This window comes from Sinocyclocheilus grahami, unplaced genomic scaffold (assembly GCF_001515645.1).
Source record: "Sinocyclocheilus grahami isolate Dianchi unplaced genomic scaffold, SAMN03320097.WGS_v1.1 scaffold36.1, whole genome shotgun sequence".
NCBI classification, from domain to species: Eukaryota; Metazoa; Chordata; class Actinopteri; order Cypriniformes; family Cyprinidae; genus Sinocyclocheilus; species Sinocyclocheilus grahami.
In genome coordinates, this window is record NW_015505215.1 from 1649716 (window position 1) to 1661131 (window position 11416).

An 11416-nucleotide genomic window follows, 5' to 3' on the forward strand; every position below is an offset into this window, starting at 1 on the left:
AAGATATTTTGAAGACTGCTGGTAATCAAACAGTTGGTGGTTGCCATTGACTTTTTTCCCCTACTATGGAAGTCAATGGCAACCACCAACTGTTTGATTACCAGCAGTCTTCAAAATATCTTCTTTTATGTTCAACATAAGAAAGCAACTCATACAGGTTTGGAATGACATGAGGGTGACTAAATGATGACAGAATTTTTGGGTGAACTATCCCTTTAAGTTAATTATAAAGGTTAAGTACATTATATATACACACATACATACATACATACAGTGATGAAAACATGCCTAGATTATTTTTAATATGATTTTTTTTATTTTACATGAATGATGATTACTTGCTTTAATTTTAAATCTACATAGAAATAATAGCTGATTGGAAAAATTTCACATGAGGGGAAAAAGGTCATTTCAGAGCCATAAATACTGGTGTATATAATGTATATGGTGTATACTAGTGTATTTCCACAGAGAATAAAATTTTCTTGAAAAATATTTTCTTGTGTCTCGAAAATCATTTTCTAAATATAGTGAATATTTGATACTGTATATTGACTAACCTTTCATTGAATAATGTTAGCCAAGTAAAATCTAACTGGTTCAAAGTTCAAAGGCCAAACTAACCTCGATTCCACCCTGAAGCAGTTCTACTTGAGTGCCGCCCAAATCCAGTGTCACCGCGACCGAGGCAAAAGGGCGACTGGCCATCTGCTGCCTTTCCCTCATCAGTTGCTGTAGCAGTAAGAGTAAGAAATGAAAGAAAGAGGGGAAAAAATATGATACATTAGTAAATATCTGTACATAAACTTTATGATTTCAAGCAACTCTAAGATGTCAGTTTTCTGTCAAAATCTCAGATGTAAGATTACAAGTGGTGACTGACGGCATAAATGACATGACTCACAGAAAGATCAGTGACTGATATTTATTGCAAACAGAGAAACCAAAAAGCTCCCTGAGACGCACACTGTGAGGCAGTATGCAGGGATGCTGATGTGTTTGAGATAAAGGAAAAAGATTATGAAAAGAAAAGAGGAGAACATGCAAAACAGAATAAAGCGTAGAATGATAGAAAGAGACAGAAAGTGAAAGAGAGAGGCCATTGACAGCACTTTGGCTGTTTTCCAGCACAGACAGAAACAGGTGGTTGAATAATTCATTTGTTCCATATAAAAAAGTTTGGAGGACCTGGCTAATCAAATGTCTGCGAAGATTGGAAGGAAATTTCTCTTGCCACAACATGCATGACAAGCAATTATTTTGCCATTGATTGCGTGAGCATCAGTATTCCAGTGGAGGAGTTTAATTAATGATGCATTCCCTGTAATTTCTCCACTCCACTGACTGGCTGGTTGCCCTAAAAGCAGAATTCACAACCTTCATACAAAATCCCATCCATAACCGATGGCACACTGCTTATTTTGCCTCTATGATAGACACAGTTTATCTATCATGTGCACATGGTGCACAACTTTCCTTGCTTGTGCTTACAGGAGGAGATGAGACGGCCCAGGTCAGAAGTACTTCTGAAGGTCAAATCAATATATTTATCAATACCAACTTCTCATCTGTAATCAGACTGTGTAGATGTCAGTGAATGAAAGAGAGTTAGCATTCATGAGCATTTGCAGGTGTGACATGGGTAGAAAAGATCAATACAGTGCAATATAGAGCATTCGATCACACGGGACTATGCTGGTTTCTTCCATATAAGAGAACTCCACAAGGAACAATTAAAATACTTTTTCAGTGAAACATTCAATAGGCATCTTAATAAGATCTCAAAGCCTTGCTTAAATGTCTCGTTTCATTTCATTACCAACAATAGCATCAAACAATAATGAACAACACTTCATCAGGTAGGGAGAAAACGAAAACCTTCTGCCCTGGAGACAAACTTTGAAAGATGTTGTACTTAAAAGAACACTCCAAATCAGCTTCTCTCACTTCAGAGCGATGGAGAAGTCGCAGGTGATGCCACTATCATTTCTGGATAATCAATAGTAAAAACACACACACAAAACATGGAGTGGTCTTCACCAACAGTCGATCGATATCTAAATGCGGGCTGATTGGGGTACCAAGGACAAGGCTGATTGCTATTGGATTTGTGACGAACAAAAGTGTGCTGTGTTAAACTCTAATTGTTTCACATAACAAAAGACAACTGCTGAGGTACTGTCACTTGCCTGGTTTCACAGCAATTCTGTACCATGTTCACATCCTGATAAACACACTAGTGTCCACACACACACTCATGAATGGGGATTTCATATAAGCAAATTGTAAACCAAAAACTTTACTTTACTGCTCTGCTCTGCACAAAATCACATCCTTTCAGGCAGTTTGACGTTTAATAATAAGACATAAATAAGAATTTATAACAAAAGAAAGAAATTGAATTGCCACTAGTGACGGATGAAAAAAATAAGAAATTAATAGTTTTATTCAACAAGGACGCAATAAATGTATTTAAAAGTCTTTAAAATAAATGCTGTTTTTTTCTGACCATTCTATACAACTGATACTAATATGAATCATTTCTTAAACAGCAAATCAACATATTAGAATGATTTCTGAAGTATCAAAATTCAGCTTTGGGGATCACAGGAATAAATTACATTTTAAAACATTAAAATAGAAAAATATTATTTTAAATTCTGTTTCAATGTATTTTTAAACAAATAAATGCAGCCTTAGAGAGCATTAGAGATGTTTTACAAAAACAAACAAAAGGCTTACAGACTTACTGAAAGGTAGTGTAACTACCTCTATATGGAATTACCAGCAGTGTTTCCAGCAATGATTTACAATAAACAACACAACTGATTCACCTGAATCACAAACAAATTTGTTGAGCTTAATTTTTTTATTAAAAATATTCCTTAATAATTGGAAACAAAGCAACTTTTTTATTCAAACCAGCAGGAACATGGTAAATGGTTATCTTAAAGAGAAAAAATAAAAAGTTTGTAACTTAAAAATACCCAGTGGTAAATAGCAGTACTTCACTTTATATATACAGTAATTCACTAAGAAAGAACATGTAAAACGGGAACACTAGTGCATGCCTTTAAGTGCCTTGATTATAGCACTCAAAAGTGACTGATGGATGCAGGCAAACTAAGAAGCTTTGCACTCAATGAACTGAAGTGAACAGTCAATTCCTATGAACACGCTGTGTACTACTAGTCTTCTGCAAGTTTTCCACATGCTAACTAATCTTTTAACAATGGTAACATGTACCATTACAGAGTTTAATGGATCAATGAATGCTTTCAAGATTATGAATCTTCAACCACTACAACAGATCTTCAAAACTCATTCAGATAAATGAACAAGAAAGACTTCAGCTTCAGAACAAGCATCTACATTCTATGATACTGTAATTTGGCAATTAAAATACATCATCCGACATATGCAACAAAAATAGATTATATGGATAAGCCTACCTGAAGCTCAAACAGTGGAAACACAGCGCTAACAATGATAAGGTCATGGGATCGATTCTCATTGAAAGCAAAAATTCCTTAAATGCAATGTAAGCTGCTTCAGATAAAAGCATCTGCCAAATGCATAAATCTTAATGCAATATTGAAATATCAACAGTCTCCTAGAAAGGCATTCAGATTAGTAAGTTCTTTAAAGGGTTTTAAACAGACGATAATTGGGCCAATAACATCATGTCACCAAACAGATACGTCAGTGTTTTTTATGAATCTCTGAAAGTCAGCTCAACCTCAGAAATCACAGAACAAACTTCTTCCTGTGTCCATGACAAACATAAAACACAAGAAGGTGGCGACGTCCTTGATGGCGCACATATCAGGCAGACGGCGCTGTCTCTGTGGGGGTGTCTATTCGGCACTGAGACAAAGAGGTCTCGTCAATGAATTCTGCTCAAATGGGCCCTGATGGCACCACGGTAATTAATCACTCATTATCTTTTCTATTAATCACCACTTGAGGACTGTTATGGCTGATCCCACCGCGACCACATTTATAATGAAATTATCAAAGCTGAGCACACTGCTCACATCAGGTCTTCTCTTGACAATACGATCTGATCATCTCTGCAAAACGTGAGTGACACCAACCCATGTAACTAAATGTGCATGTGGATGAAAGCGGTAAGATAGTTGAAAAGTTAAGTGAACTGTCTTTGACTAACTAAACATATTTGGGTAAACAGTTGCCTCTTCCATCATCTAGGAGAGAAAAAAAAATCAATTGATATTCCCTATACCGCAGTTCTTTATAAATGAGGTGAAGCCATTTTGTAGTGGAGTGCAAATTCTGAGCAAAAAAATTTTTTTTCTTGCAGCTTCCTTTATTTCTACAATCTCTATATTATACTTGTGCATTCACTTTTATGATAACTCATTCACAGGTCATTAAAAAACCATTAAACAAGAGCAAGTTAAGTGCCAAGAAAATGCAGAATGTTTATCTTTCTTGGATTAACTTAATGAGGTAACAACTCATAACTCAGAACATTGTAAATAAAAGCAAAAATATCCAAATTAATAATAATAAAAATAAAATGCTTGTTCTTGTGTATTTATTCTTGGTAATGCTTTGTAAAATTCTCTCTTATTGTGAATTACGATGGCCTATATATTAGCCGGAACACTAGTGCATGCCTTTAAGTGCCTTGATTATAGCACTCAAAAGTGACTGATGGATGCAGGCAAACTAAGAAGCTTTGCACTCAATGAACTGAAGTGAACAGTCAATTCCTATGAACACGCTGTGTACTACTAGTCTTCTGCAAGTTTTCCACATGCTAACTAATCTTTTAACAATGGTAACATGTACCATTACAGAGTTTAATGGATCAATGAATGCTTTCAAGATTATGAATCTTCAACCACTACAACAGATCTTCAAAACTCATTCAGATAAATGAACAAGAAAGACTTCAGCTTCAGAACAAGCATCTACATTCTATGATACTGTAATTTGGCAATTAAAATACATCATCCGACATATGCAACAAAAATAGATTATATGGATAAGCCTACCTGAAGCTCAAACAGTGGAAACACAGCGCTAACAATGATAAGGTCATGGGATCGATTCTCATTGAAAGCAAAAATTCCTTAAATGCAATGTAAGCTGCTTCAGATAAAAGCATCTGCCAAATGCATAAATCTTAATGCAATATTGAAATATCAACAGTCTCCTAGAAAGGCATTCAGATTAGTAAGTTCTTTAAAGGGTTTTAAACAGACGATAATTGGGCCAATAACATCATGTCACCAAACAGATACGTCAGTGTTTTTTATGAATCTCTGAAAGTCAGCTCAACCTCAGAAATCACAGAACAAACTTCTTCCTGTGTCCATGACAAACATAAAACACAAGAAGGTGGCGACGTCCTTGATGGCGCACATATCAGGCAGACGGCGCTGTCTCTGTGGGGGTGTCTATTCGGCACTGAGACAAAGAGGTCTCGTCAATGAATTCTGCTCAAATGGGCCCTGATGGCACCACGGTAATTAATCACTCATTATCTTTTCTATTAATCACCACTTGAGGACTGTTATGGCTGATCCCACCGCGACCACATTTATAATGAAATTATCAAAGCTGAGCACACTGCTCACATCAGGTCTTCTCTTGACAATACGATCTGATCATCTCTGCAAAACGTGAGTGACACCAACCCATGTAACTAAATGTGCATGTGGATGAAAGCGGTAAGATAGTTGAAAAGTTAAGTGAACTGTCTTTGACTAACTAAACATATTTGGGTAAACAGTTGCCTCTTCCACCATCTAGGAGAGAGAAAAAAAATCAATTGATATTCCCTATACCGCAGTTTATAATATACTTTATAAATGAGGTGAAGCCATTTTGTAGTGGAGTGCAAATTCTGAGCAAAAAAAATGTTTTTCTTGCAGCTTCCTTTATTTCTACAATCTCTATATTATACTTGTGCATTCACTTTTATGATAACTCATTCACAGGTCATTAAAAAACCATTAAACAAGAGCAAGTTAAGTGCCAAGAAAATGCAGAATGTTTATCTTTCTTGGATTAACTTAATGAGGTAACAACTCATAACTCAGAACATTGTAAATAAAAGCAAAAATATCCAAATTAATAATAATAAAAATAAAATGCTTGTTCTTTTGTATTTATTCTTGGTAATGCTTTGTAAAATTCTCTCTTATTGTGAATTACGATGGCCTATATATTAGCCATTACAGGCAAACAAGATAAAATGGAACTATGGAAGCATTGGTAACACTTCCCAATAAGGACGCATTTGTTAACATTAGTTAACTATGTTAACATGAACTAACAATGAACAATACTTCTACATTATTTATTAATTTTCATGTCATTTTCAACATTTACTAATACATTTTTAAAATCAAAAGTTAAATCTGTTAATAATAGTTAATGACTGATAATAGTTAATGAACATTGTTACTTTATGAACTGAACTAACATGAATGAACAATTGTATTTTTATTAACTAACATTAACAAAGATTAATAAATGCTGTAAAAATATATTGCTCATTGTTAGTTATAACGCATTGACTAATGTTAACAAACGAGACCAAACTGTAAAATGTTACAGAATTATGTGAGTTTAGTACAAAATTTTAGTCACAAAAGTGCAGGATAAAAAGGGCAGAAATACAAGCTGTTAATTCTGCCTGTCGAGCTGGTTGATATCATCGTGAAGCTGCGCTCTCATCAAACACAGATGACATTTGTACCAGAATGGCCCCTTTGGGGGTGAAGCTTTCACATATTTATAAGTCCATTAATTATATCTTCATTTAAATATTGATTTGAAGCTATTTGCGTTCTTTCATCCCCTTCGCCTAGCGTTTGTTTGGACATGTATGCGTGAGAAAGAATGCGAGCAAACACGAGGAGGGGGACTGAGAAAATAAAATGACGAAGCATGACAGGGAGAGAGCAAAAGTGAGATGGCGTGAGAGAGCATGCATGGCAGGAAGGGAGAGAGCTGTGGCATGCTCTCATTTGTGCTAATAGATCTTCTCTCGGAAAACAGCCTGGCTTTGTTGACAGCCAAAAAGCACCATCTGCAATTTATCCATCTCTCTCCATCACCTGCTATTACTCATCAGGCGCACTGCCTTTACTACATCAGTGGCATCTCCATAACAATTATGCAAGACAAAGCCAGTCCATCACTGATATATACATATATGCATCCATGTCCCGCAACCTCGAGGATGCAGCTGCCTTTTCCAACTAGGGTACATCTGCAGTTCTGTTGCGTGACAAAAACTGGATTTTAATCTAGACCTATAATACCTTATAATTGCAATGTTTACTCGGTTGTATAAACCAAGCTCAACATGGAAAAGCGCACACACAAAAACTTGTAGGGTCTTAGACTAGAGTTAAGGTCAAACTTATATTATTATTCTTTGAAATGCTCTTAAAACCTTGCCCCAGGGTAGTACTGTGAAAACCTCACTGATGTGAAATTGAGATTGATTGTTCATTGATTTTACTGTAGGCTTCATGTAAAACCCTACTGAAATCCCTGCTTTATAGCATTAGGACTTTCCTGTTAGACATTAAACAAGGGCTAAACTCTCAAAGCCATTTTGGTCCAAAATACTCAAATTTAATAGATTGATTCTCCATTCCTGAAAATGAAAATCCCACACAGCCCTGATGAAACACTTCAGAAATATAATATGATCACCATTCACAGTTAAGGGTAAGGTTATTAAAACTCCTAATAATATGAATTTATATTTATTTCCTGCAATATAATTATAATATAAAAATATATACAAATGTAAAAATAAATAAATACATACATAAGGCATTACTAAATCACCAATGAATAAGTATACAATTATGGTTGAGGTATTCTCTAGATATTCTCCTTATAAAAATAAAAAATAACTTGTGGAAAGTTTTTTATATAATTATATAAATCATAAATGTTCCCTACACTGACCTCACCAAAGTAATGAAGAACTACCCATGGTCTTATGTGGTTTTAAGTTTTATAATTACAAATGAACTATGGAATAACTATTGTAAATATTCATAAGGACATGTTTAAACTAGAATCAAGAGCTTCAAAGCCTGGTCCTCCATTATTTATGGACCATGCTATCCACTCTCTTCCTTTTTTAATGCTGTCCGTTAAAAAAAAAGAAAGAAAAAGAAAACAATCAATAGATTTTCAATAGAAGCACAGCAGTTTTTAACAGTGTTCAGTTAGTTTGACTTTCCCTAAAATATGAAGAATAAAATTCACTGTCAAATTCAAAATGCTGTGGAAGCTTACCATTCATTCTGACTGGCAAATACATGTCTGTGCCTAACTTGCAAACACTATGTAAAATTTTAACAAATGATTCACCATAGAAATTATGTAAATTAAGCAACTCACAAACCAGCAAATTAATTACAGCTGATCATAACTGGAATTGAGGTCTTGAACCAAGCAGGCAAATTTGCCCAGACAAATGACACGGAAAGAAAAGTTTTCTCACTGGGAACAAAAAAAAACTAGTAAAAATGACTAGTCAAAATATACTGCATTTCTGCAGTGATCTTACAAAAACTCAATCCTCGAAAGTCTTCATAGACTGTAATTTTTCCCCCTGAGGACTTGCTCATGTTTAAGGTACAATAAAGGTAATCCACTCAGAATGACATCTGCATTGACCCATCTGGTCCAATTCTTCCTGAGGAACATCAATGACCTGATTAGTTCTTCAGAACATGGATTATGGAATTGGCTTCATTGGTTGTTCCACAAAGACGCTCTGATTGACTGCTCAAAGGACATGTCACTCGTTGGCTTGGAATTGATTTTGACATTGATCTGTTAATGTTACCAAGTATATAGATCAGGGGCATTCAATTATAGTCAGTAGCTGACTGGTTGTTCATTCTGAGCAGGAGGGAACTCAAATCTGTATTTTCTGTTACATACTGACAACCTGTTTACATTTGTTCAGTTATGTGCCAGTCAGAAATTATTAGCTGCATTTCAACTGCGCACACGGGCCAGCCGGGGCTAACAGCTTCCAACTACGACCTTCGAAGCCATAATCAAACAGCATAAACTGGAATTTATGATTTTTTGATAAGACACACGTATTAAATCATGTCTGTGCTGCGCCAAATCGCCGATTAATTTGTGATCACATGGCTACTTTAAATGGTTCAATTAAGCCTTTAGCCCAAAAGAGCGCACATTTAGAAAGATAATCATACATTTTCACATGTTCACACCTCAGTTCTTGACAGAGGATGATTCTATATTATATTAATGTTCCACTAAATTAATCTGAAGAGTTGTGAGCGCTCTCTCCCGTCCAAAGACTATAGAATACCCTAATATTACAGGGATTTTGTCCCGTCTTACTACCACCACACAAAGTGGAGCAGAAATTTCATCAAAACGATTAAAAAAAATTTAAATAGCCATTTACAGGGTTCGTATGGTCATGAAAACCTCAGAAAGCTTAGGAAAAGTCGTGGTAAAATACCGCGTATTTTACAAATCTCTATATAACAGAATATATGTTTAATCATGTCCTGAATCTCAGTGCGGGATTGCGCATTTTGGTTTTACTCATTCCCGCAGGTTTCAGACATTTGGAAAATGCCTGCAAACATGTATTTAATATACAATGTAGGTTAGATGAATTAAAACATTTTTTACACAGAATATCAGATTAAGTCAGTCATTTGAAAACAGCGCGAGTGGTTCAGCTGTACCGCGTCTTCTCTCACTCTCTCAAAATTGCCTCACATCAGCGCATCTCGTCTGCACTAAGAGAGCTGCTACACACTGCATACAAGACTTTAGCTCAGCTGACAGAACTGATACTTGCCTAATCGGGTCAGTGTTGCATCATCACAAAAGTTTATCATTTGCACGTCTTTTTAAACCATTCGGTACTCGTGTGCTCCAAACTAGTTTTCTGGGCGCTCACGGTCACATCCAAAGCGCTGAGCACATGAAGCTGCATCGCAAACACCTCAAGAAAAAGTTATTGTTTTCATTGTTTCTGACTTTGCATTTTAATAAATAATGTTACATAAAGACAATTAAACGGTCAGTAATAAGTGAACAAGTTACTAGCAATGCAATAGCACAAGGATACAAATGAAACAAACTGTTTTAACTTTTTCAGGTAGTCTATAGCCTAAAACTAACAATACACAGCAAAATCCCCAGAGTTAAATCAACTCTGCTCCGAGTACATATTGTCCCAATCTACAGAGTGTTAAAATAACACTGAAGCCGAGTTAAAAGTATTGGGAAAATTAAGCAATTAATTAATTGATGAGTGAGCATTAATAAAGAAAACCCGCTGTTAACAATGTTGAAGATGAATAACTTCTGCTCAGGCTTTTAGACATGAAAACGTATCACATAATACTCAACAGTGGTAACTCTGCTTCAGTGTTACTTTAACACTCTGTAGATTGGGACAATATGTACTCTGAGCAGAGTTGGGGATTTTGCTAGCTGCTACTGTTCAGGAACAAAATACTATGATGTATAAAGTCATAAATATAGATTATATTTATATATTATTCCATATTCCAAAAGTTATTTAGTCAAGAGCAGATTTGAGCAGAGTGATTTTTTTCTTTTGTTCTTTAACACAGACTGACAGACAGCAGGTATACTAAAAGCTGCTGTCACTTTCATACCAAATGTTAACAATGTTAATTAATTATTGGTTATTGTTAATTCATGTTAACAACAAAAGACAAAATCCCTCATTGCTCTTGACTGAATAATTTTTGTAACTTTAATTTTAAAGGGGTCACATGATGTTGCTAAAAATAACATTATTTTGTGTATTTGGTGTAATGAAATGTGTTTATGCGGTTTAAAGTAAAAAAAACACATTATTTTCCACATACTGTACATTAGTGTTTCTCCTCTATGCCCCACCTTTTTGAAACGCGTTGATTTTTACAAAGCTCATTAGTCTGAAAAAGCGAGGTGTGCTGTGATTGGCCAGCTATCCAGTGCGTTGTGATTGGCCGAATACCTCAAGCGTGAGACGGAAATGTTACGCCCCTCACATACTGTTGATGCCGTGTCCGGCCGGGGCGACGAGACATAAACATTAAAACCCATTACAAACGAGGCATTTGTTGCATCCAGTGGGGACATAATTACTGATTATAATGACTTGTACTGTCTTTTTACGCATTGCGTTGCACCGCGTAAACATAAAACTCTGTCTGCATTTGTGATCAGAGAAATGACAAACAACAAGTGCTACTCTACTGCCCAAAACTCGCGTTTTGAATCATCAGTGGCAAATCCTTTAAATGAAAACGTACTTACGTGAGTCAGAACTGCCGGCATTTTAGTCTAACGTTACTCTCCCAGGATCAGTAAACAGTCCTCCATAAAATGCGCT

General features: G+C 35.6%; 1 protein-coding gene across 1 annotated transcript in view; it reads right to left on the minus strand.

Annotated features, from left to right (window-relative positions):
• LOC107581546 (attractin-like protein 1) overlaps positions 1–11416 on the minus strand; it is a 133861-nt gene that overhangs the window by 20242 nt on the left and 102203 nt on the right. The window contains exon 26 of the mRNA XM_016267124.1: positions 625–732. Within this exon, the coding sequence (XP_016122610.1) occupies positions 625–732 (108 nt within the window). The remainder of the gene's footprint in view (positions 1–624; positions 733–11416) is intronic.